Source organism: Falco biarmicus, chromosome 5, assembly GCF_023638135.1.
Source record: "Falco biarmicus isolate bFalBia1 chromosome 5, bFalBia1.pri, whole genome shotgun sequence".
NCBI lineage: Eukaryota > Metazoa > Chordata > Aves > Falconiformes > Falconidae > Falco > Falco biarmicus.
In genome coordinates, this window is record NC_079292.1 from 21,894,900 (window position 1) to 21,921,364 (window position 26,465).

Genomic DNA, 26,465 nt, shown 5'->3' on the forward strand with positions numbered 1-26,465 from the left:
AAGAGCTGCTTAGGATTCACCTGCATGCATCTTTTTTCCCTTTTCCCAAGATTTTCCATTGATGACAGCAGAGGCACAAGTGCTGAGCAAACTCTGTGTTGCAGGGCCCTGACACCTTTTATGGCTTCAACCATGTAAGGCACGTAATGGAGAGCAGAGCTCATCAGCCATGAGAAGTCACCCCAGCTGCGAAGTGAAAGGATCAGCCATGAGCAGCAGCCACAGAGGATGGGGGAAGCTCCAGGAGGACGTTTTCTATGTTTCTATTTGGGAAGAGCTGGGAGCTGCTCCCTGTCCCCACCCCCGGCACATTGCATCCAAACCGTTTCCCCACGCAGATGCACCGATCTTGTGCCCCCCAGCAGCCCAGGCCCCCCCCCCAGGGCTACCCCACACTGGCCCAGAACAGCCCCCCCATTGCCAGCCCCTGCCCCATGCCTGTTGCCTCCATAGCCAAAGTCCCCCCCTCCTCCGTGCCCCCCATTGCCAAGGGCCACCCCTGTTGCCAAGCCCCCTTCAATGCCAAGAAGCCCCCCCATTACCAAGGCGCCCCTCATTGCCAAGCCCCCCCCCCAGTGCCGTTTCCCCCCACCAACACCAAGAACACCCGCCATTGCCAAGGGTCCCCCTGTTGCCAAGCCCCCCCCCATGCCAAGGAGCCCCCCCACAATCAAGGGTCTGCTCATGACCAAGCCCCCCCCCCAATGCCAAGCCCCCCTATTACCAAGGCCCCCCTCCACTACCAAGCCTCCTCCATGCCAAGGAGCCCCCCATTACCACACCCCCCGTTACCAAGGGTCCCCTCATTGCGAAGACCCCTCCTTCCCCCCATTGCCGAGGATCCCCTCATTACGAAGGCCCCCTCAATGCCAAGGGTCCCCCCTGCTCGCCCTCCCCCCCGTTCTCAAGGGACCCCCGCTGCTGTGCCGGACCCCCGCAGCCACGGGCCGCCCCGCTGCTTACCCCGCTCCCCCCGCGCTCCAACCCGCCTCCGCGCTCCCCGCGCGATTTCGCCGGCCCCGCCCCACGGACCAATCAGAGAACGCGCCGAGACCAATGTGCCCAATGGCGCGGCTCTTCCGGGTTCGGACGAGGAGGGGGGAAACGCTGCTGGGGCCGAGAGAAACCTTCCCGGAGTTTGTTTGCCGTCACCCTCTCTGTGTCGGGGGTGACATCACGCTGCCACGTATTGCCACGCGTGACGTCACGCTAGCCCAGCAGAGCGCCGGTGGGTTCTAACCGCCGGGGGGTGGCCTGCGCCGGGGCCCGCCGCGGCGTGAGCTGAGGGGGGGGGAACGTGGCGGGGCCCCAGCCGGGGGGAGGGTCGGTTCCTGGCTTGCCTGAGGGAACAGGGAAATCCCTGTTCTCCGGAGGGAAAAAGGAAATTACCGGCTTTCTTGAGGTATAGGCTGGTTTCAGGTTTTCCCGAGGGAAAAGAAAATCAGTAATTTTCCAGTAGAAAATAGAAAATTTCAGGTTTTCCTGTCGGAAAGGGAAATCTCTGGATTTCCTGAGGGAGCAGCTGGTTTCTGCTTTTCCTCAGAGGAAAGGGAATTTTCTAGTTTTCCTAAGGGGAAAGGGCATTTGTGTTTCTTCCAGAGGGAGAAGCTGGTTTGTGGCTTTCCTGAGGGAGAGACAGGTTCCTGGTTTTCCAGATGGAAAAGGAAAGTTCTGCTTTTCCTGAGTGAGCTGCTAGTTCCTTGTTTTCCCAAGGGAAAAGGGAATTTATGGTTTTCCTAAAGGGAAAGGAAATTTCTGATTTTCTTGAAGGAGTGGCCAGTTTCTGACAGTCCCGGAGAGGAAAAGGGAATTACTGGTTTTCTGGAGGAAAAGACTCGTTCCTGAGTGGAAAGGAATTGTCTGGTTTTTCCTAAGGGAAAAGAAAATGCCTCATTTTTCTGGACAGGGAGTTGGGTTTCTGTTTTTTTGTGATGGAAAAGGAAATTTCTGCTTTTCCTGAGGAGAAAGTGATTTTTGCTTTTTCTTGAGGAAGAGGTCAGTTTCTGGCATTCCTGAAGGAAAAGGAAATTTCTGGTTCTACTGAAGGAGAAGTAATTTTACAGATTTCCTAAGGGAAAAGAAAATTCCTGGTGTTCCTGAGTAATAGGCTGGTTTCTAGTTTTCCTGAGTGAAAAAGAAACTTCTGTTTTTTCATAAGGGAAAGAAAATTTATGTTCTTCCAGAGGCAGAAGCCAGTTCCTGGTTTTCCAGAGGGAAAAGGAAATTCATGGATTTCCTAAGGGATAAGGGAGTTTCTGTTTTTCCTAAAGGATAGGCCAGTTTCTGGTTTTCTGGAGGGAGAAGGAAGTGTCTGGTTTTCTGGGGGGAGCACCTGGTTCCTGGATTTCTGAAGGGAAAAGGAAATTTTTTTTTTTCCTGTGCGGGAAAGGGAATTTCTGTTTTTCCTGAGAGAGAGGTTGGATCTTGGTTTTCCTAAGGGAAAAGGAATTTCTTGGTTTTTGGAAGGAGAGAGCAGTTCCTGGTTTTCCCAAGGGAAAAGGAAATTTTTAGTTTTACTGAGGGAGGGGCTGGTTCCCGGTTTTCCTGAGAGAAAACGGAATTTGCTTTTTCTGAGAGGGAGGCCAGTTCCTGGATTTCCTAAGGGGAGAGGAAATGTCTGTTTTTTCTGAAGGGGAGGCCAGTTTCCAGGAGCTTTTGTGGAGGGGAAAAAGGAAATTTTTGGTTATCCTGAGAGGCCTGTTTGTGGATGTGCTAAGGGAAAAGGAAATTTCTGTTTTTCTGGAGGTCTGGAGGTAGAGGCTGGATTCTGTTTTCCTGGAGGTAAACAGACCTAGGGAGCAGGCATTGTATTCATGCAGTTTGAAACCATAATCCTGTTTTTTGCCTCTTTCTTTCAGATCTCTAGCCATGGCGGAGGGGGAGACTCGGCCAAGGCTGCTCCTCCGGCTGGTGCAGGAGGGACGGCTGGACCTCCTCCGGGATGAGCTGGGGCCAGACAACATGCTGAGCACAGAGGTGCAGAGCCGGCGCTATGGGCGCTCAGGGGACACACTGCTGCACCATGCTGCCCGATATGGGCACCAGGATGTCCTTGCCTACCTGGTAGAGGTGCTGGGGATGGATATTGAGGTGTTCAATAGTGACTACAAAAGACCCCTCCACGAAGCAGCCTCCATGGGCCACGGGGAGTGTGTCTCCTACCTCCTGGAGAAAGGCGCGAACATAGACTGCTTGAAAAAGGCAGACTGGTAGGTCGCTGGCTTGCTTAGCCATGATCAGAGTGATATCTGAAAGGGGTCTGGATGCAGAAGAGAAGGTGGGAGTGTGACTGCAGGAACTGTCATTTAGAGTCATGAATCACAGAACGGTTTCTGTTGGAAGGGACCTTAAAAATCGTCTAGTTCCAGCCTGCCCTGCAAGTCACCTTCCACTAGACCAGGTTGTTCCAAGCGCCGTCCAGCCTGGCCTTGAACACTTCCAGGGATGGGGCAGCCACAGCTTCTCTGGGCAACCTGTGCCAGTGTCTCACCACCCTCACAGTAAAGTGTTTCTTCCTAATAACTAATCTAAAATCTACCTTCTTTTACATTAAAACCATTCCTCCTTGTGCTGTTGCTACAGGCCCTACTAAATAGCCTGTCCCCATCTTTCTTGAAAGCCCCCTTTAGGTACTGGAAGGACACTCTAAGGTCTCCCTGGAGCCTTCTCTTCTCCATGCTGAACAACCCCACCTCTCTCAGCCTGTCTGCCTAGAAGAGGTGCTCCAGCCCTCTGATCATCTTTGTGGCCTCCTCTGGACTCACTCCAACAGGTCCATGTCCTTCTTATGTCGGGGGACCCAGAGCAGATGCAGTGCTGCAGGTGGAGTCTCACCAGAGTGGAGCCGAGGGGGAGAATCTCCTTCCTCGACCTGCTGGCCATGCTGCTTTTGGTGCAGCCCAGGATACAGTTGGCTTGCTGGGCTAAATTACAGCCCTATCACTAATTTCCCACTGTTGGTTAAGTTGTAAATTACTGCTTCATTAGAAGATCCAATTTAAAAGCTTTCATCTGCAGCTATTCTTCCCCGTTCCCTTGTTTGATGGGAATCAGTGGTAGTGATTCATATTTTTGTGTCCTGGTCTTCAGAAACTGAAGTTAAATAAAAAGTAAGTTTTACTCCTGTCTCCCCCCAACAAACAGCCTCACAGGTCAGATTTGCTACTGATATAATAGCAACAGCCTCAACAACCCAAGAAACAACTGGTTTCTTTAGGGCTTTTGTTTGCCTGCCACGTGGGTAACACGTAAGCAAATGATGAGGGAATGAGAATTGGGAATAAAAAATAAAGCCTAATCCACCATCAGGCAGCAGGCCTGATTAATATTAGATTCTCTTCTTGGGGGGGTGGAGATTTCTGTGTACCACCTTGCAAAAGAAAGCAAAGATTCTTCCCAGCCCACAAATTAAAGTTGGGGGAGATCGTTTTGAAGCTGAACTAACATAAATACAAAGGCAGCATCCCAGTCCTCGCAATTCAAGGCTGTGCCAGCATCGTGCTGACATCAGGGCGAGCAGAGGGAGGCAGAGATCTTGAGCTGCAAGCAAGCAGGCATTTACGCGAGCCTGGTTTTGTGTGATAGGCCTGCAGTACCCTTCCATCCATGGATTAAAAACAGGGAGTTACGTGCTTGCTAGTGCACGTCCCAGCCCTTGGACAAAGTCTCATTTGCATTGAAAATATACACTGATCTGAGGCACCGTACAGAAACAGCTGCAGGAAACACAGAGCTCCAGGCTCAGCTCTACCTTGTCATCCCCAGCAGATGCATGTCTAATCTCTTTTTGAAAATCTTGCTGGAGATTTTATCTTCCTTCTCAGCACTCTCTTCCTATCTTTACAACTAGAGCATTTTATGTTTTTAAATATCAAAGGTTGTTCCCAGACATGCCAAACAGGACAAAACTGTGAAAAGCTTCACTCTCAGGCCAGCTGGTCTGCATCAGAAGTGTTCTAGAGTGGTGTTTGCTGGTACAGTCATGCTTTACTGCCAGGAGATGCAGCATTGTCTGTGGTTTGCTGCCTGTAGCCACAGCTGCCTGTCTGGGTGCTGGCTGGGGTAGGAAACACTGATGTTAACAGCTTTGTCTCAACAGTCCCCAGAAGTCCAGACCTCATATTACCGGCATGACAAAGCAGTGCTGTAAGATCTCATGGGTTCACATGCAGCATGTGGTGAGCCTCAAAGCATCTGAATCCAGGTGAAACAATAAATTTAGCCTCAGGCTTGGAGAAGGTTTTTGCCTTTAGCCAGCAAAGTTGCCTACTACCTCAGAGTGGTTTTAGCACGTTAATTTTCCCTCTGGCTTGCTCATCACACCTGGCACTGAGCTACTGTGTTTTATTAGACAGGCCAGTTGGTGCTACAGACAGCTTTAAATCATGCTTCATGCTCAAACATTGGAACAAAAGCCATCAGGTTCCTACAGCACTGTCTCTCTGGTTGTTATGTTTGCCTCATCATTCTTTCAGGACTCCCCTAATGATGGCTTGCACTAGGCAAAACCTGGAGGTGATCAAAGTTCTCGTGGAGCATGGAGCCAACCCACTGCTGAAGAATAAGGATGGCTGGAATTGCTTCCACATTGCGAGCCGGGAAGGCCATCCCCAGGTCCTCCGGTACCTGCTGGACGTATCCCCAGGCAGCTGGGACACGGAGAGCACAATAAAGAGAACACCTCTGCACACAGCAGGTAAAAGAGGGTCCCTTTGCCACCAGACAAGTTGTAAGAGTGGGCTGTGGCAGCAGGGAATAAAAGGGGCTGTTTCAGTTCATGTTTAGTTTAGAGAAGCAAAGCGTGATCTGTCTTGATACAAAACCAGAGGGAACAGTTAAATATTAAATTACTGAAATGAAATGAAAAGAGGCTGGTGGTGGTCATTAGTGGGAGCTCACCTCTGTGAACGTCAGCCTGTTAATGGTGCTCTGTTGCATCTTTGCAGGGTTTCACCTCTGGACAGCCACTTGTTTTAATTGCTTTCAGATAAATAAAGAGCAAGAATTAGGCTTAAGTTTTCTTAATGATGTGCCAAAGACTAAGCTTGTGAGGTTGAAGTGTCCTCAGTTCCCATTTCACTGGATTTTGCCTGTACTCAAAGCATGTTTTTGTGGTGCGTAACAGTGATGTTCTCTTGGGAGTGGTAGATCCATCCCAGGGGCACTCGGGATCACCCACTGACTTTGGCCTCCTTGGACCAGAGTTCATCTCTGTCTCTGCCTCCCTGTGACAGACACATCCAAGCTCCTGCAGCTCAGAACACATTGCAATACACTTTTTCTTGCTGGTATATAAACCTGCAAATTGCACTTGGAAAATGTGTGAGACTCCAAGCGTATCCTGGCATTGTAAAGGTCCTAAAAGCGTTAGAGCTGCTGCAAGGCACCTTTTGGGATCTGCCTGTTGATGGACATTTTTACCAGTTAGGTTTATAGTCTTGTTGTCAGTTTTTGTAAGAGACATACGTCTTGAAATACTAAATTTTTGTCTGAATGCTTGGTGGGTTGGGTCATAATGGCAAATATGAAGAGCTGTGGGGTCTCTAGGCATACCCTCCAGAAGAAGCATCACAGGTTTTGGTATTCTCACATTGCTTTTAAGAAGTTAGTATCTAGTGGTGAGAAATACTTCAATACTTTCAGTACTTAAAGGGGGCTTGTAAGAAAGATGGGGACAGACTTTTTAGTAGGGCCTGTAGCAACAGCACAAGGGAGAATGGTTTTAAAGTAAAAGAGGGTAGATTTAGATTAGTTATTATGAAGAAACGCTTTACTGTGAGGGTGGTGAGGCACTGGCACAGGTTGCCCGGAGAAGCTGTGGCTGCCCCATCCCTGGAAGTGTTCAAGGCCAGGTTGGACGGGGCTTGGAGCAGCCTGGTCTAGTGGAAGGTGTCCTGGCCCCTGGCAGGGGGCTGGAACTAGATAAACTTGAAGGTCCTTTCCAACCCAAACCATTCTGTGATTCCATGAAATCCAGAGTGCCTTTCTGCAAAGGGAAGGGGTAGTCTACTGGGGATACACAGGGGCTGTTGTTAGGGTTGGAGCCCACCATGTCCAATTCCCCTTCTCTGCCCCTTTCATTGGTTTAACAAGAGATATAAAGGGAGTGAACTGGTGTGAAGAACCACAGATGTCAGGCCTGGTGGGGAGCAGAATGGCATGGTTAGCTGAACGATGACCCAGAGGCGGTTTGGATTTGGTTTTTGGCTTTCTGACTCTTTCGTCCTTGAGATGGAGTAATTCATCTTAATTTAGGAATGATGCACATGGTGTGCCTCAGTTACATTCTCTGAGTCTTAATAGGTTGAACAGACCAAAAATCTGTTAATGCAGATTTAAGTTTGTCCTACTGTGTCTCATTGCCCCTTACAGAGTATCAGGTCTGGTTACCCACAGACCTGTGCAAGTTAGGCAGTGCAGGTAAAGCATGGGTCTTCCCACAGCTTAAATCCCCTTAACTCTGCTCCCCAGAGATGCAGTGAGAGTGCATGATGAAGGAAGCGAGTGAGTGAAGGGAGAGGTGTGTGAGGCCAAGTGAGGGTGACATTGTGGGGCAGGGGCAGGGCTGGAGGGGGTTGCTGACCTTAATCAGAAACATGCCCCATCCCTGGGTGAGGATTAAGCTGTGTGTCCCAGGGCTTGGCAGTGTCTCTGCGGGAGCAATGAGCATGGGGACTCACCGCTCAAACCTGCAGCTACCTAAACCCATTTCCCAAAGAATATAATAAGGATTGATTGTCTGGAAAGACCTGAGGTATTGTGAGGAGACCCCTGCTGTGCTGTAATTAATCTGTTGGGTATGTTGCTCCTTGACTGTCATTCTCATTACTTCTCCAGCCCCCAGTAGCTGCCTGTCCATCACACTGTGCTCATCAGCAGTGACAGCCCCTGCCCAGGGACACTGGCTGTGCCTTAGTCCTTGTACTTGACCTGTGAATGCAAAATAGCTGATCAGTTGTTTGATGTGGGACTTGCTTTGAGAAACCTGGTCTCCTGGGGGCTGATGGGGTCCATCTGTCAGAGAAGGGGAAGAGCATCTTCGGCCCTAGGCTATCCAAGCTGGTGAAGAAGGCTTTAATCTTAAGAGAGGGGAACCTTGATGCATCCCACTCCTACCAGTTTGATGCCAGTGCCAGTAATAGATGCCCATAGCCCTGACAGGTCAGCAGGAGAGAACCTGAAGAGCAGCACAAAGAAATTCCAGCCATTAAGTCAGCTTCATCGGGGGCCCAACTTAAATGCCTCTATGCAAATGCACATAGCATGAGGAATAAACAAGAGGAGTTAGGGATGTGCTCATGCTTGCAGTGCTGCGATCTTACTGGCATCATAGAGACGATGGGGTGCGATGACTCCTTTGACTGGAGCATTAGGGTGGAAGGACAGGCCAGGGAGACAAGAAGAGAGTGTTGCCCTCTATGTCAGTGACCAGGTGGAGTGCATGGAGCTCTGCCTGGGTCTGGATGAGTTGCTGACCAAGAGCTTGTGGGTCAGAATCAAGGGGAAGGCAGGGACAGGTGACGTGGTAGTGGAGGTCTGCTACAAGTGCCCAACAAGGAAGACGGAGCAGATGAGGCCCACTATGGACAGATAGGAACCGGCTCACATTCACAAGTTCTGGTCCTTGTGGGGGACTTGAACCACCTCAGTATCTGTTGGAGGGACCACACCGCAGGGCATAAGCAATCCAGGATGTCCCTGGAATGTGTTGATGGTAACTTCCTTTTGCAAGTGATAGAGGAGCCAATGAGGGGAGGTATTATGCTGGACCTTGCTCTCACCAACAAGGAGCGGCTGCTAATGTGAAGCTCAAGGGCAGCCTTAGCCCTGGAGGGAAGAGGGACCCAGGAAAGCTGGTTAATATTCAGTGATCATCTCCTCCAAGCTCAGGAGCGATGCATCTCAGCAAAGAGGAGGTCAGTCAAAAATGCCAGGAGGCCTTCATGGATGAACAAATAGCTCCTGGACAAACTTGAGCACAAGAAGGAAGCCTACAGAGGATGGAAGCAAGGATAGGTAGCCTGGGAGGAATACAGAGTAACTGAGCAGCCAGGGATCAGGTTAGGAAAGCTAAAGCCCTGATAGAATTAAATTTGGCCAGGGATGTCAAAGGCAACAAGAAAAGCTTCTATAGGCATGTTGGTGATAAAAGGAAGAGTAGGGAAAATGTGGGCCTTCTCCATAAGGAAAGGGGAGATGTGGTTACCCAGGACATGGAGAAGGCTGAGGTACTCAATGACTTTTTTGCCTCAGTCTTCACTAGCAAGTGCTCCAGCTGCACCACCCATGTTGCAGAAGGCAAAGGCAGGGACTGGGAAAATGAAGACTCACCCACTGTAGAAGATCATGTTTGAGACCATCTAAGGAACCTGAAGGTGCGCAAGTCCATGGGACCTGATGATATGCATCCATGTGTCCTGAGGGATTTGGCAGATGAAGTTACTAAGTTACTGTCCATCGTATTTAAGAAGTCATGGCAGTCTGGTGACTGAAAACGGGGAAACATAACCCCCATTTTTATAAAGACAAATGAGGAAGTCCTGGGAACTACAGACCAGTCAGTCTCACTTCTGTGCCTGAGAAGATCATGGAGCAGATCCTCCTGGAGACTGTGCTAAGGCACATGGAAAATAAGGAGGTGATTGGTATAACCAGCATGGCTTCACCAAGGGCAAATTGTGCCTGACAAGTTTGGTGGCCATCTGCAATGGGGGTTACAGCATTGGTGGATGAGGGAACAGCAACTGGCATCATCTGTCTGGATTTGTGCAAAGCTTTTGACACTGTCCCACATGACATCCTTGTCTCTAAACAAGAGAGGCATAGGTCTCTTTTGACAAGTGGACCACTTGGTAGATAAGAAATTGACTGGATGGTTGCACTCAAAGAGTTGCAGTCAACAGCTCTATGTCCAAGTGGAGACCAGTGATGAGTGGCGTTCCTCAGGGGTCCATACTGGGACTGGCAATGTTCAACATCTTTGTCAGCTACACAGACAGTGGGATTGAGCGCACCCTCAGCAAGTTTGCCGACGATGCCAAGCTGAGTGGTGCAGTCAACACGCAGGAGGGAAGGGATGCTGTCCAGAGGGGCCTTGAGAGGCTTGAGAGATGGGCCCGTGCAAACCTCATGAAATTCAACAAGGCTAAATGCAAAGTCCTGCACCTGGATTGGGGCAACCCCCAGAATCAATACAGGCTGGGCGGAGAATGGATTGAGAGCAGCCCTGAGGAGAAGGACTTGGGCATGCTGGTGGATTAAAAGCTTGACATAACCCAGCAATGTGCACTTGTAGCCCAGGAAGCCAATCGTATCCTGGGATGCATCAAAAGCAGCGTGGCCAGCAGGGGAAGGGAGGTGGTTCCACCCCTCTGCCCCACTCTCTTGAGTCCCCACCTGCAGCACTGTGTCTGCTCTGGGAGCCTGAGCATAAGAAGGACATGGACCTGTTGGGAGTAAGTCCAGAGGAGGCCATGAAGATGACCAGAGGGCTGGAGCACCTCTCCTAGGACAACAGGCTGAGAGAACTGAGGTTGTTCAGCCTGAAGAAGGCTGCAGGGAGACCTTAGAGTGGCCTTTCAATACTTAAAGGAGGCTTGTAAGAAAGATGGGGACAGATTTTTTAGTAGGGCCTGTAGCGACAGGACAAGGAGGAATGGTTTTAATGTAAAAGAGGGTAGATTTAGATTAGTTATTAGGAAGAAACACTTTACTGTGAGGGTGGTGAGACACTGGCACAGGTTGCCCAGAGAAGCTGTGGCTGCCCCATCCCTATGAGTGCTCAAGGCCAGGTTGGACAGGGCTTGGAGCAACCTGGTCTAGTGGAAGGTGTCCCTGCCCATGACAGGGGGCTGGAACTTGCTATTTTTTAAGGTTCCTTCCAACCCAAACCATTTTATGATTTTGTGTTTTGGGTTGGGCGGCAAGGAGCAGATTGCCTGAATGAGAAATGGCTAATCCTCATTTATTTGTGCATTCTTTTGTCCCTGCTCAACGTCAGGTATTGTGTTTCTGTGTCTGGGCTGGCAGGCTGGGCTCACAGCCCTTTCATGCAGAGAGGTGGATGTTGGGCTGGGATCTGGGGGATAAGGGTCTAGGGACAGGGTCAGGAGCAGGGTGAGGACTGTCCTCAGGAAAAGGACCCTTTGACCTTGATCTGAAAATCTCCTTCCTGCCTTGTAGCACTCGGGATATGGGGGTACAGCCAGTGATGGTAGGTTCCAGTGCCCCGTTCTCACTGCTTCATAGAGGTGTTGTCTCCTGTGTTTGAGTTTTCATGTAGCAAAACTGTCAACCCATGATTTGTGTTTATTTCTGGTCATTTTACTTACCCAGATTAGACCCTGGACAACACGTTGGTGGAGCAGCAGCCAGTGCAGAGCTGACTGGGCAGTGGGAAGGGCTGGAGCTTTACCCCCAGCATAATTTTAACACAGGACAATGCTGGAGGCTGCTGCTCAGTGGGTGCTAGTACCAGCACACCACCATGAAGCCCAGTTACACAGACACAGCTTTTGAGGCACAGGCAAGAGGCCAGAGATAATGCTGGATACTATGTTGGAGCTGCCGAGGGAAATCATGTCAAGATGAACCACCACTGTCTCAATGAGTTTACATCCCAAGGGTGTGGATATGAACACATTAACCCGTGACCAGTCCAGCTGGCTTCCTGGCACAGTTATCTCTGTATAGATGATGGCTACTTTTCTCCCCCCTGCAATTTTTTTTTCAAGTTGATTCCTTAAGCTTTGCTGCTTCATATATCCGTAGCCCGAGGCAAGAGAGTGGGGGAGATGTAATTAGAGGAAGTGGAGTGCAACTGAGCATTGCAGCTTTCTTGTGTCTCTGTTGGCTGTTAAAGGATGTAATCATGTTGCTCAGGGTGGTTTTTCTTCACATAGCTTGGGTTTTTTAAAGCCTCCATTTCGAAAATCCTTTTCACATTGTGACTCTGCCTGTATTTACATCAGGTCAGGTGAAGGGGTGATAAACAGGCAGGCAGCAGGAGCAAACAGCCAAGATCTGGGAGGATGGGAACCCCTCATGGAGCTTTCAAAGAGCATCTATTGTGTAGCTGTGTCTGAAGGTTATTGCTGGTAACACATACTTGCCAGGGGCCCTTCTTCCATCATAGAGAGTAAATAGCCTGATGTAGCAGCTCTGGGCTTGGTTTAATATTTTTTTTTCTTTAGTATATTTAATTTGTTTTGCAAAATGACCTGCAGAAAAAAAAGCCAGACCAAGGCTGTCCTTACATTGCTGTAATATGATGTGTTTTTTAAAAAAGGGAGAGAGTATTTCAGTGCATGATGTTCAGATCCTCCCCCACTGTTGTTTTTCCTCTGAGATGATGTCTGGGTGAGGATACTTCATTAGGATGATGAGATGGGAGTGATGGGTAGTCTTGAGTGGCTGAGAATGGGTGAAAATGCCATCTAGCTGTTCACCAGCAGAGAGCTTTGTGTTAATTTTGCTTCTCACAGATTTCACTTCAGGGATTAACAAATACTTGCAAGAAAAGATCTTTGTGTCAGCTTAATTGCGTGTACACTGTCATGTATGTACTCTGCAGGTAGAGGCAAATGGTGCCTACGTACATGCCTTTTCCCTGTTTTATCTGGTGTTTTCCTATAGGATCAGGGGAACAGAAGGCTTGAGGTCTGGAGACAGTGTTTTAATTTAAAAAAATAATAATCAAAAGCTTTGAATGTAAAGCCTCTTGGAACCTCTTCCCTCATCCTGAGTAAGACAAAAGGGTCAGAAACCTGATTATATTTCACTGTAGGCAGACAGTGGTACGAAAACATAAATTAACCGTGCATTTCCTTTCTCTCGTAGCAATGCATGGCTGTTTTGATGTTGTGGAGCTGCTCCTGGAGCGGTAAGCAGGCTTCCTCCAGCACTGCCTCTGCCTCCTTACTCTCCCCTGCCTCGCTCTGCCAGGCCCGTTCCAGCCGCCTGGACACAAAGAGAGTATATGACATTCGTGAAGCCTGGCTGCACAGCTGCCCTGCATGTGATCCCGAGGCCATCTCTGTTTCCTCCAGGTTTTTCACAGCTGGTTAGGGGCCTTTGACGCAAGGATGCATTCTGTATGGGCTCTGACTTCCCTATGACATAAACCCCAGTTATATAACTCGGCACTTTTTCTGTGCTGATTCATTCCCGTTGCCTCCAATGTGTCTGACGCCATATGATAACAACAAAACAGTTTTCTGACAGCTCAGTTCTAGGTGCAGCTCCTCTTGACTGGACTTAGCCTCCAGGCTTTATTTTCAGGCTGTGGCTCCTGAGAGACGGCTGTGAAGTGGCTTTAATTCAGCCCATGCCCAGTCATCCTGACCCTGTTACCTTCCTGACCAGCACTGCCCACTGCCAGAGCCGGAGCAGCTTTCCTTGGGCATCACAGCTGCTGCTAGCTGCAGCTCCCATGAGCCAACTCATCCCAGCCTTGTTAATTCCTGTCCATGCTTGGCCCAGCATAAACATAGCCCTGTGATTTGAGCCAGGCTTTCAATTTTAATTCAGTCTTCTCTCATTTCAATGGAACTGACTGAGACCTGTGGGCTTTGATTTTGTATGTGGCATTGCTACATAAGGATATGGTTTTCCCCTCTGCCCATGCACACCTGACCCCTTCTAGAGTTCCTCTGTTCAGGGGGCAGTGAAAATATAAATGATGTGTAGAGTCCTGGCTTTCCTGTGGCCCAAGCAAGCTGTGCCAGCTGAGTACCAGATTTCTGACCCAAAAAACCCCAGCAGACTGTACCCCAGGACAAGCACAGAGACAGGTTTATGCATGGTCTACAGACAGACTGTATGTATGCCATTTTAGATCCTATCTGCTGATAGTCTCCTGCCCCACCAATGCAAAGCAACCAGTGCAGTAAGGAATTTAGAGCCACCAACAACTCTGTAATGGCATTTGTCTTCTCTCCCAGGTGCCAGTACAAACCTGACAGTAGAGACAAATGTGGAGTCACTCCCTTTATGGATGCTATCCAGAACGGACATGTCAACATTGCCCGCCTGCTCCTGGAAAAACACCAGGTAGGTGCCAAAAACTTCATCTCCCTCCTCCAGGACCTGACCTGGAACTGCCAGAACAGGCAATCCACATGTTCACTACAACCATTTTGTAAAGAAGCAAGTTCCCAAATTGTAAATAAATTAATTGCAAAGGAAGGCAAATTTCCCCTGGAGATGAGCAAGGTTTTGCTGAGTAAGGCCACCAGGACTCAGCTCATGGTGAAGATCTTGTCTTGAGGCAGGGACATGTCCCCATAGCTGGTGAAGGGGGATGAAGACACAAGGCAGTGGCAGGAGGGGACAGGACTTGCCCAGCGCTGCAGGGGCAGCTGTGTCCAAGCCAAGACCAGCACTTGGGAGTGCCATGGCTCAGTGTGGAGGTTCTCATGGCAGTGTAGAGGGTTGCTATCATGGAGGCATCTGGCTGTGCTGGCAGTAGCTCATCTCTGGCCCCCTCCTCTCGTGGCAGCTGCTGCTCCCATGTTGTCTCCCAGTAATCTCTGATTTCCTCCACCATACAAGGTGTAACGGGGATGTCATAGGAGCCAATTGTGTGCAGCAGGAACCAGACCACTGCCTTATTTATTGACTGCTGAATCAATGTGAAATGGTTGGGGCCCACCTGCTGGCTGATTCTCACGGAGGTGGGTTTGTGCCTCCCTTCTTATGTACTTTGCCTCTCCCCTGCACCAGCTCTGGTGTTCATTGGACACTGCTGAATCAGTGCACCTTGCTCGCCTGGCAGAAAGCTAGCATGGCAGAACCAGTGAATCTGTTTGTGCCATGCTGGCAGATTGAATGGGCTGGCTGAGCCCCCAGCATAGCATGGAGTGGGCCAGGGAATGTGACACCACACTTCTCAAGATCACAGGCTTTAGATTTACTCAGCTGTAACACACCGCTTCACCCACCAGAGATGGTTTGATGCCCAGGTTACATTTGAGTGCATAGATGCTTATTGACTTCTGGAAACTTTCATGTGTTTGTCTTGACTCATCTGGACCTTACACGAGAAAACATTTGTGAAGTTTGCTTAAGTTTTTAGTCTCATTTCAGGCAAAGAAGATGGAATAGTTGATTTAATTTCCTCGTTGTGGAGCTCTGGCTTACTGCCATGAAGCACCACTAGAAGTGCTAATGGCAGTGTTGCTACATTCTAGGTTTTATAAAACCATGAGTCAGGCCCACTAGACTTCAGAGGCTGGATTATATCCTTTTAAGATGACTGCACTGTGTATTACTTCTGTTACTTTTCTTGATTTTATGTCTTTGTGGCTCACATTCAGAAACTCACAGAAGAGATTTCATGAGGTCATCCACCCATCTCCATCCCTTGACCTGTGTCCAAATCTTTCTCCACCGGCACAAAGGTTGGAGATGAGTTGTTTCTTGTGGGTTTAAAGAGTTTAAACTGGTCATAGGTGCTCCAGCAGAAGAGAGAGGGGGCTCTGGTTTTTTTTGGTACTGGATTTGCTTATCCCTTAACAAGCTCAGCAGAGAGCTGGCTCTGTTCTGCAAATCATGGTGCTGTCAACTGCAGTGAATCTGCTGGTGACATCCCATGTGTTCACTGCCATCACCATGGCCATGGCAAGCAGATGTGATTCTGCTCAGGCTAGTGATGGTCCTTGAAGGTTTGGCCAGGCTGTTGATGGCTTTCACTTTCCCTCCTCCCTCATTCCAGGCCTGTCCTACAGCTGTGGATGCGCTGGGCGCTCAACCTCTGCACCGGGCAGCTGTCACGGCCCAGGATGAAGCCATCCAGTTCCTTGTCTCTGAGCTGGGTGTTGATGTCAATGGGAAAGCAATGGCCTTCCAGCTCACAGCACTGCACTATGCAGCCAAGGTTTGTCCCTGTTCCCAGGCTCCCTCTACAAAGTCTCTGCCAGTTAGTGTGCTGCAGGCAGTCATCTAAAACAGGCTGGTTTACATATTTGCCGCTGACGGAGGATTTACATTCCTAGCTTATCTTCTGTTATGGTCTATCTGCTCCTAACCAGTTCCATATTCTGTTTAAAGGGTTTTGGACCCTTGTTAAGTCCAGCTGTCTGCAGAGTGATGGTGGATGTCTGAGTTGCTGTGTTCACCACCCTCCTGCCCATGCCTGTGACTGTGCTGTGGGTTAATAAACCCTTCTGCCTGGCACATGGCTGTTCAGGATCAGAGGCAGGTGGTGATGGGACTCAACTTGTTTGCCACTCATCCAGTCGGCTGTGCTCTGGATGGGCCTTGACCCACACCTCTGATGAGTGTCACTCTTCCAGTCAGCTGCCTTTGGACCAAAGTGCAATACCTGAAGGGTATACACCCTGCCAGTTATAGGGAGCTGTAGTAGTTCTTGAGTTCATGAGCTGTGACAGTTCTTCACTACCATCTTCTTACTTGCTTGGCAGATGTGGATGAAATGCTGCTCAGATTTCTTTTTCTTCAGCCCTGGTATTGGGTTCCATTGGGTCAGTAGCTAGTCTTCGTGGCAGCAGCTTGCTGGATTTAAGACGGCTGATGCACTGTGAAGCAGCAACTGTTTGTCCCAGTAGGCTGGATTCTGGCCTGCCTGTGGGCAGGTGTGAGAAAGGAGAGGTGAAAAGACGGGGGGAGCTCCCGGGTGCTTATCTGCGTCCTTTGCACAGGTTTTGTTTTGAATTCCAGGCAACAAGTTGTTTGAGCTTTCTCTTCCTCCTATCTCACTCCTGTGGGAAGCGGGGCCTGGTGGGCTGTGGGTCCTGCAGCACTCCCTGGGAGTGAAAAGCAGATCCCAAAAGACTCCCTGCTGACCAGGATCCCTCCTGGGAACCTGCTGCCTCCCTTCTGCTTGGTGCTGTTGCACCACAGTGTGCAGTGTGCTGGCAGCAGTGGCCAGGGCAGATCCCTGCATGTTAAACCTCATGAGCTTAAACATGCAGCACTCAAAGCCTGGTCTAGACTTGTAGTGGGAACGAAGCAGCATCCCAGCGCCCCACTCCTACAAAAGCATCAATGGCACTTACTGGGAGTGCTGGCAACAGTATTCTCCTCCAGCAGGACCCAGCCATGGCATTTGCTGGCTCCCACAAAAGAGGCCTTTCTCCCAGCTTCCCTTCCTCATGCTCTGAGAAACCATGTTGAAAGCCCTTTTGGTTGCCAAGGGTACATTTAACAGCAAGGCTATTGGGGAATATAATGTGCCTTGGAGAAGATCCCAGCTCTGTCTTGGCGAGCAGCTGATTGGGGAGTGATTTGATGGGTTTCTCTTCCTTCCCGAGGCTCAGTGTCACTTTATATTTACAGCATCGTTTGTTTGGCTGGTGGTTTTTTTTTTTTTTCTTTTCTTATTACTTTGCATTTATAAATACATGAAAATCAAATTACGCTTTCAACTCAATTTGCTGCCAAGGCTGTGGCAGCTAGAGCAGTTCCTGGCTTGCTGTCTTTGCCACTGAGAGGGGGTGTGCATGCAGCAGGGAAATGGGAGTCTTGAGCAGGGGGGGAAGATGCTACTGAGTTGTACGATAATGGGGGAAAAGAGTGGGTGTTGGGGATAAAAATAAGAGCCTTCCATTCTCATGCCACATGACAAAGACTAATTCATTGCACTGAAGAAGTAATTACAAAATCATGCATGTCATTTAGGGAGAGAGGGGTTATTTACAGAGAAGCTTGTGCAAAGAGGAGGGGTGTGTGGGCTGTATTGCATTTTCCCCTGAAGCATTTAAAATTGACTACTGGCAGAGGAAAGATATAGAGAGGACACTGTGGGTCATGATGGTGTGTAAGCGTGGCATTCTGCGTCTTCTCACAGAGCATTACAAATACTGGAGTAATGCTTTAGGAAATGCCAGTGCCTGAAGGTACTGCAGGCAGATGCTCAACAGTCCACATCAGTAACAGGTTCTGCTCTCTGAGCTGAAATACACCTCAGTAAGAGCAACTCTAGATCCCTGTGGTCCTTGGAAGTGGATTTACAGTGTTGGAGGACACACAGCTTTTTCCTGATGTGTAGTCCTTTTAAGAGCCAGATGTCTGTTATGAAAGGTAAGACAGGGATCCTACACCTCTGTGGCCAGCTGAAGTTACAAGCAATTTAATTGAGTTACTTGATTTGAGACACAGGCTAGAGAGGCAAAGGCAAGACTGGCTGGCAAATTAGTGCACTAATTTATTATTAAGAAACATTTCTAGATTGTGTCACCCAGTTGTCAGAGGTCATTTCTACATTAACTCCACAGCCACTGGCAAAGCCATACTGGGAGACAATCCTCCAAATTCCTCACACCTCAAGGTCCTGGCTCTGCAAAGGAAAGGGGTTTATGTTGACCATGATCAGGAAAATCGTAAGGGAGCAGATCCACCTACCTGGAGCTGAACTGGATTGTGTGTCTATCATACCTGCCGTGCCGAGGCACTGCTCTCAGCCTTTGGCTGTACCACCACCACCAGAGACAGCTCTGCACTGTTGCATGATTTTAAGCACTGTTGATCTTAATTGAACACTTTTGATTTTAAAGCATTGTGTTAAATGTTCACAGAGAGAATTAGGCTCCTGGGAAGACTTGCTGCCTTTTTGGACTCTGGGTCAAAATTACTGTCAGGGACATGCAAGGCACACTGACCAAGGACCAAGTTCTGAATCTTCTCATGGGCTGCCAGTGGAAGTGCTGGAGAAGGTGCCTGGTGGCACCTCTCTGGCCAGTTCCCATGGGGTGACAGCTGTGTTTGCTGTGCCTGGGCAATCCCTGGCTAATGGACCCAATCTGCACTGCTACAGGCAGCTGACCCTGATTTCCAGCTGCCGTAAGGTCCTCTAGAGCCTGGAGCAGCTCCTTGTAACCCCAGATTTGACTGTGACAGAGCAGATCTGCATCTGTGCCCTTCTAGGTGCCATACGCAGTTAGGGACAGATCGCTTGTGGCCTCCTTTCTTTTCAGGCCTGTGTTATTTTTGCTAAATGCAAAGGTGAGAAATTGTGCAGAGCTGATTCTGAATTCTACGTGCCTGTGCTCACCACTGCAGGAAGGACACACACACACGATCAAGACACTGCTGTCCCTTGGTGCTGATGTCCATGCAAAGGATGGGAAGAGCCGTTCTGGTAAGGCTGCCGAGCTATTTGTTCACCCTTTATATGACAGTGAGAGTGCGCTTCAGTAACATGAGCCCAGCCTCCAAAGCAGGCTGTGCTGCGTCTGCTCAGTGGAGCATGCAAGGATATGACAGATGCACATATGCGAAAGGCTCTTGGAGCAGTGTGACGTGTGAAGCTTGGGGTTTTTTGCAGCTTTCATTCATTGGCTCTTGCTGCTGGACTTCCTGATGTTTTATGGTGTGGTTGAGCCTGCACTGGGGCCTTTCCCTTGGGGGAAGAACAGAGATGCTAAATGATGTTTCCTGTTTACCCACCTGCTTATTTTGCATGAAACTTCCAGGGGCTTAGGATCTTTGATACTGCCACCTTGCCATCAAATTTGGTTGAAATTAACTGGTTTGAAACAGTTAGGGTCAGCAGACAAATACGATTGCACAAGCTCTTAAGCCTCAATTCCTTAGCAAACTGCCTAGGAATGGCTTATGAGCAAATAATAACAGCGAACCTGAACATAAATATAGTTGCTATAGTAATGCCAGTGAGTTGGCATTCCCAGCATGAGAGTCTGAGGCATCTCTTGCATCAGCATCTCTGTCTCACAAAAAGTATATAAAAATGGTTTCAGCCATTGCCAAAATTGGCAACTTACCCAGTCTTCAGGTTTGCTTAATAACACGCTTCAGCGGTGAGCATCTCTCTCTCCACCCCCTCAGTGAGTAAATTTGAGCTTCACTGAACTCGTCCAACCCTGGGATGTTTGTGGTGGCTCCTCACGCCCCTCGGCTGCCCCATTCCCTGGCATCTTTGCTGCGTTCTTTTGTATCCCTGCGTCCTGGGGAGCTTCTCATCCAGACTTTGCTTCTGCAAAGATTTCTGCATGGGTTATCCATGGGAATCAGGATGCCTCATGGTCAACACCAGCCTGTAGCAGGAGCTAATGACCCTCAGCATTGAAAGATACCCCTGTGCAGAGTTAGACCAGGAGAAGATGACTGGCTTATCCTGCTACACAAGCTAAGTGTAACAGGACTGCCTAACTGTGCTGGAGCCATGCTGGGTCAGTGTGCTGGCTGTCAGAGGGGTCTATGGAATGAGCTGGGGCTTGGGCTGGAGTATTTCAGCCTCTTACTGTGGGATGCTTTTTGCTGCACACAGTGCATGGTAACCTTTCTCATTTATTCCCCGACCTTGGAGTGAGCTGGCAGGGAGTGTGTTCCCACCACTGACTTGGTTTCCTTCGTGGGGAATCCAGTGTTTGTGTCGGAAGCGGGCTGAGGCAAAACTTGCCAGGCAATCTCAGCTCTTGTCTTGACATCTTGTCTCCCCCACAGCTCTGCATGCAGCGTGTGCTGGGCAGCAGGCAGATGCTGCACGGATCCTGCTCCACGCTGGGCTGCAGGACGCCCCGGATAGCACGGGCACACTGGCATGGCAGCTTGCGAGGAAGCCAGATGTCATCCAGGTTTTCCAGGAAACAAACATCAGCACATGAGATGTAATGGGGAAAAAGAGAAGCCCGTTTTATTTCAGCGTGGTACGTGAGTTATCACTTAACAACTATTCAGATTTAGGCAAACACCTGTTTAAAATGATGGGATTTTCACCCAAGGATTGAGCAGGGAAACCGAGCTTGACACTTGGGAAGTATGTTTAGGAGAAGACGTACTTTAAATAGGATTATCTCAGAAAGATAATGGACATGAAAAGCATTTTTTAAATAGGATTATCTCAAAAAAATAGTGGCTGTGATGGGTCTGGGCTATCACACTCCTGTACTGACCCCATTGTTGTAAATTTATGGCTGTTCTTTCACTTCCAAATTTCAGGGCGGAACTTCACCTCTTCTTGTGCAGCACCCAGCACATCCAAACAGCTGAGACTGCAGCTGCCCAATACATAATTACCGAAGGAGCATGCCCCATGAGCCACTGCTAGATGACCTTCTGGGGACCTGCATGGCTTCAGCCCCCTGGAGCCTGCCTAGCTCTTGCTGCGGTGTTTCTGTACGGTTGGACATCCTGAAGGAGAAGATCCACCTGGATCGTTGATTTTTATAGCCCTTAATGGACTTGCTCTCCACTAATACCTGAAGTCACTTTAAGCAGCCACCTCTTTCAATAGCCCCTGAGAGGGGCTGGCTGCGGTGCAGTGTGAGCAAGCCCTTGGGGACTCTTCCCTCATCAGGTTTGAGCTGCAGAGGACAAGTGCGGGGAGTGTACAAGCTGCATCAACTTCTTAAATCCTTTTTGTAGCCCAAGCCTGATCCCAAAGGCTGCTGAAATGAATACTAAGACCTCAACCTTGTGATGACATCAAGGGTCTTTGGATCAGACTAAAAAAGAGGTATTTGTTATTCCAGACAGTCTTGTTGGCACTTCTCACTAATGAATTTTACAAAAAAAAATCTGCTCTTTGAAGTGTTTGGAGAAATGCCTTAATATTTAATGTAGCCAGTAAGTCTCTAACAGCCTGGAATACACATAAAGGTAAGAGCTGCTGTAGTTGTTTGGTTTATTTGTATGTATCTGCAATTATAAATTCAGATTTGCATAGAAACATGGCACACCTCAGTCTACGTGTAATGTCAAGATGTAAAAAACAATGGGATTCTGCAGTTTTGGTGATAACAGATGCTAAAAATCAGACAGGCCTATGACAGAACAAGCTAGGTTTTGCTCTGCCCAAGCTGTTGTGCTCACGTCATGGTCTGATGCATGACCGATGTGCTCCCGGCTGGGTTTAAGACGATACTGAGCTCTGTTTGATTGAGAAATTCCCACCCTGCAGTTCCTGGAGCCGAATTTGCTGCGACAGTCCTAAGCCAGAGTGACAGCAGTGCTGCACTTCTCTCCAGTTAAACAGCCTTTAGAGCAGGGTTAGGGCCTCCTCCCCTCTGCCAGCTTGCGTTGCATGAGAAGAGAGGGGGTGTGCTCACAAAAATAATTTGGGGGGCTGCCAGAGGGAGCTGATAGCTTGCAAGAAGCGGAGAAGCAGGGTTCAGTAGAACCTTAATACTCTTCCAAACATGCCTGTAAAGACCTGCTTTTTGCCAGTCTTCCCCTGTCTTGTTTCTCCATTTATGAAGAAGGTTCTTTTCCACCAGGTAAGAAAAACAAATTAATGCTAGAAGGCACTAACAGTGCAGAGTGGTGGGAGCCATATCAGCCCCTGGGCAGGCAAGGAAGTGGCTTTATTCCTCTAAAGATCCCGAATCCTTACATAAATCTAGCCCTGGCCTCCATACAGCAAGCAGCAATACTGCAACCCAGTAAATGCAAGCGCCTGCTTTATTCCCACTCTTTATGATTTTAGCAAACCATGAAGTAGCTGGTTCCCCTCAATATCCCTGCTAACGAACTCAGTTTGTGAGTCTAAGCTTTTATGAGAAAGCAAGTGAAAATGTTTTCAAATGTCTGTCTAGTTCTCCTGGTCATGGCAAACACCTTGAAAACACAAAAGGGAATTTACATTAATTTGGAAGTGCTTTATGATTTCTGAAGGCTTCTGGACAGTAGCAGAGGGCCTGTCCACCTGGGACAGGAAGCTCAGACACTGTGCTGTCATCTAAAAGCAAAATGTATTGGCACGTCTCCAGCACTGTCTTTTATTTACCCTTCTTTTAATTCTGCCCCTCGGACAACAAAAAGATGCACAGTAACAAACTGGCTGTTGTTATCACAGATGATCAGGATCAAAAGGATGTTAGAAAAGGAACATGTATTCACCTTTATGCCTGCAAGATTTTCCTGGGGAAGAGCCTTTGCTGTCTGTCTTGCTGTTTCTGCTGTTGCTTACTCACTGCAAGGTTGGAGTGAGGGGTCAGGACGCTTTTGTGCCCTGCAAAAGTGTGCTGCAAAATGCTGGGAAGAGCTCAGCAGTGCTAGACTCTGTGTGTGTGTGAACCCCCGTCTCATTCCCAGCAGACGTCTCACACGGAGAGACAGCTTGGGCGCCTGGTCCCTGGGGAAGCAGCCCAGGAGCTGGGCTCCGTGCCACGTGGCACTGAAGGCAGCTTGGAGCAGAGCCTGGCAGCTGGTGCACAGCTTTGGTGCTGTCCTGTTATGCCACCTCTTCCATCTTCAGCGCCGTCGGTTGCCAGGGGCCCTGCAAATACTCTGGTCCTGCAGCCACAGAAGAGAAGACCTAGTGCCTTCGTCTTGTTGGATGTGGCCAAGCTACAGTCAGGGTAAGCAGAAGCATCTGGATAGGTAGGAAATCATGTTGCAATGCTGTCAGGGCTTGCTGGGAGACCTTATAGGAAGGGAGGGCATTTTGCTTTTAAATAGATTTTGCTCTGGAGGTTGCACACACACCTCCCTCCGCAAATTCACAAGCACCAAAGAAATTCATGCCTGGGTGGTCAAGCAATTTTCCTTCCGATGATCCAGAGGATGAGGGACTGCAGCTATTGCATCCTCGTCACATCTCCTAGGCTCTTCTTAGGTTGGCGATCCTGTATTGGTTTTGGATGTTCCTTTTTGTACCTCTTAGGAGCTGGTGGTGATTTTCACTCCATGCCGTTCCCCTTCTCCGTGAGTTACAAGGATTCACTCTCTGGCTGTTGTCTCTCAATGCTGGTGTCCCAACTAGCTGCTGGTAGACGTAAGCCAAGAGCCTGAGGACCTGCTGACCATGATGCATCACCATCAACTGTTTTGCCATCTCTTTTCCTGCCTTCCACTGCTTCCACAGCCAGACCTTCCTGCTCATCCTCCATCCAGGACACTCTCAATATTCTACTGCAGGTACTTCCATATAGAATCATAAAATGGTTTGGGTTGGATGGGACTGTAAAGATCATCTAGTTCCAGCCCCCTTCCAGGGACAGGGACACCTTCCACTAGACCAGGTTGCTCCAAGCCCCGTCCAACCTGGCCTTGAACACTTCCAGGGATGAGGCAGTGACAGCTCCTCTGGGCAGCCTGTGCCAGTGCCTCACCACCCTCACAGTAAAGTGTTTCTTCCTAATAACTAATCTAAATCTACCCTATTTTACATTAAAACCATTTCCCCTTGTGCTATTGCTACGGGCCCTACTAAAAAGTCTGTCCCCATCTTTCTTACAAGCCCCCTTAGGTACTGGAAGGCCGCTCTAAGGTCTCCTCGGAGCCTTCTCTCCTCCAGGCTGAACAGCCCCAGCTCTACCAGCCTGTCTGCCTAGGAGAGGTGCTCCAGCCCTCTGTCATCTTCATGGCCTCCTTTGGCCTTGCTCCAACAGGTCCATGTTCTTATGCTGGGGGCCCCAGAGCAGACACAGCACTGCAGGTGGGGACTCAAGGAGAGCAGAGGGGGAGGATCACTTCCCTCAATCTGCTGGCCACGCTGCGTTTGGTGCAGCCCAGGATATGATTGGCTTCCTGGGCTGCAAGCGCACATTGCCAGGCCATGTCAAGCCTCTCATCCACCAGCATCCCCAAGTCCTTCTCCTCAGAGTTGCTCTCAATCCATTCTCCACCCAGCCTGTATTGACTCTGGGGGTGCCCCAACCCAGGTGCAGGACCTTGCACTTGGCCTTGTTGAACTTCATGAGGTTTGCACGGGCCCACCTCTCAAGGCCCCTCTGGACAGCATCCCTTCCCTCCTGCGTGTTGACTGCACCACTCACTTGGCATCGTCGGCAAACTTGCTGAGGGTGCGCTCGATCCCACTGTCTGTGTAGCTGACAAAGATGTTGAACATTGCCAGTCCCAGTATGGACCCCTGAGGAACGCCACTCATCACTGGTTCTCCACTTGGACACCAAGCTGCTGACCGCAACTCTTTCAGTGCGACCATCCAGCCCCTTCCTTATCTACCACGTGGTCCATTCATCAAATTCATATGTCTCTTGCTTAGAGACAAGGATGTCATGCAGGAGAGTGTCAAAAGCTTTGCTTAAGTCTGTAAATGTCACCATCTTACTGCCTGTCTGCTGGTGCTGCTTGCTCCTTTTGTGCTTTCCTGCTGATGGCTCTGCACCACCAACACCCTGTAAATTCAGATACCTTTTTTTTTTTTTCTTACCTGGGTGTGAACAAGCATTGTGCAAGACACAGAGCCCAGCTGTGCCTGTGTGGAGCAGGAAACCTACAGTCCATCGATGAGCAGCGTTCACCTTGGTGCTGGCAGGTCCGATTCCCCTGGGGCCATGCAGGCACCTTCGTCTCTCCAGGCTTTGCTCTTCCAAGTATTAAAATAATTCAAAAGCAGGTGCTCTGCTTCCCATCTGAGCTGGCATGACAAAGTTTCAGGCATTTGACAGAGCTTCACTGGGTTCTTCACCAACCGTGGCATGCCACCGTCTGCCTTGTGTGTCCTGGTAGATATGAGAGACGTAGCCATATGATCAAATTAAGATGTCTTAAGCCTTGCGGGTGTCTAATCCATGCTGGCGGCCCCAAGGCGCATAAGCAGCTTTGCCGCGGCTGCTGTATAAGTGCTCCCTCCCTGGCTCACTCGCCTTCTTCGGGATGCTGATCCACGGGGGGCGTTAAAACCAGCACACAGCCGGGAAATTCCTGCCTCGCTTCAAGGAAGTGGTGGGTGGCAGAGACAGGGTAGCGGCAAGGATTAAAAAAACCTCTTAAATGCAAAAATCAGAGCTCAAATCTTCTGAAAAAACGCGCTGGCTCCTTTGCGTCACTGCTGCGCTGTGGTTTTGTGGTGGATGGGGGGGATTTGCTACACCAAACGTGATCCTGGATGAGAGGAAAAACTCTTTTCTTCACGTTTTGGGGTGAAAAGGGGGAAATGTGAGAGGTGCCACGTGCAAGTGAAACCTGCGTTGGGGAAGTATAAATACTCTGTAATGATCATTGTTTGTTGCAATAATTAACTGCTTTTTATAATAATAAACAATAAACAAAAATTAAGTGCTGCTGTTAAAATTGCTTCCCTGCAGTCCCTGGGATGTGATGGAAAAGCACTGGCCCTTTGGGGGAATGTGTCGGTGCTAAGCAGGGCACCTGGGGGTGCTCTGCCCTGCACCCGGTGACACCCTGGGGGTGCTGATGTGTGTCAAAGCCACCCCAGCCACGTAGGGAACATCCGGCAGGGCCTTGCACACATGTGCACGCTCCCTTTGCACATGGATGTGCCCACCGTGCAAGTACCCGTGGCACACCTGCACACCCTTTGTACATGTGCAGGCACACATTGCGCAGGCGTGGATTTGTGTGTTGCACGCAAGCACGTGCCTGCTGCACACACATACCCATTGCATAGTCATGTATGTGCCCGTTGCACTGACATACGCGTGTGCCTGCTGCATATGCAGGTACTTGTTGCATGCAGATGTGGCCATTGTATGGGCATGCACCCGGGACACGCACGCAGGCACCTGTTGCACACCTACGCAACCAGGACATGCATGCAGGCACCCGTTGCACACCCGTGC

At 49.4% G+C, this 26,465-nt stretch overlaps 2 protein-coding genes across 7 annotated transcripts in view; one reads left to right on the forward strand and one right to left on the reverse strand.

The window, feature by feature from the left end:
• The window catches only part of FBH1 (F-box DNA helicase 1), a 32,104-nt gene extending 31,102 nt beyond the window's left edge, over nt 1-1,002 (reverse strand). The window contains exons 1-2 of one of the 3 annotated variants that reach the window (XM_056339726.1): nt 964-1,002; nt 21-186 (exon numbers count right to left, since the gene is read on the reverse strand). In XM_056339726.1, coding sequence (XP_056195701.1) covers nt 21-30 — 10 coding nt within the window. In that variant the 5' untranslated portion in view covers nt 31-186; nt 964-1,002. Of the gene's footprint in view, nt 1-20; nt 307-963 lie in introns of those variants that run through there. The other 2 variants (XM_056339729.1, XM_056339727.1) reach the window with 2 other exon arrangements.
• Nucleotides 1,003-1,080: 78 nt separating this feature from the next.
• Nucleotides 1,081-25,947, forward strand: ANKRD16 (ankyrin repeat domain 16). Of its 4 annotated transcripts, none has more exons than XR_008822002.1 (10): nt 1,081-1,228; nt 2,859-3,209; nt 5,475-5,695; nt 12,838-12,880; nt 13,941-14,049; nt 15,713-15,874; nt 19,018-19,096; nt 20,422-20,624; nt 20,917-21,433; nt 23,011-25,947. XR_008822002.1 is itself a non-coding variant. In XM_056339730.1 (9 exons), exons 2-8 carry the CDS (start codon nt 2,869-2,871, stop codon nt 20,580-20,582), a joined length of 1,116 nt encoding a protein of 371 aa, XP_056195705.1. In that variant the 5' UTR covers nt 1,081-1,228; nt 2,859-2,868; the 3' UTR covers nt 20,583-20,624; nt 20,917-21,582. The 4 variants fall into 4 exon arrangements, 2 of the variants coding, with proteins under 2 accessions (XP_056195705.1, XP_056195706.1); XR_008822001.1 differs by having other exon boundaries at nt 23,014-25,947; XM_056339730.1 differs by lacking the exon at nt 23,011-25,947 and having other exon boundaries at nt 20,917-21,582.
• The last annotated feature ends 518 nt before the right edge of the window (nt 25,948-26,465 follow it).

Coding starts and splice junctions, on each gene's coding strand:
- ANKRD16 (XM_056339730.1), top strand. CDS start 2,869: ATGGCGGAGGGGGAGACTCGGCCAAGGCTGCTCCTCCGGCTGGTGCAG. Junction 3,210..5,474: donor TGCTTGAAAAAGGCAGACTG/GTAGGTCGCTGG, acceptor TCATTCTTTCAG/GACTCCCCTAATGATGGCTT. Junction 5,696..12,837: donor AACACCTCTGCACACAGCAG/GTAAAAGAGGGT, acceptor TTTCTCTCGTAG/CAATGCATGGCTGTTTTGAT.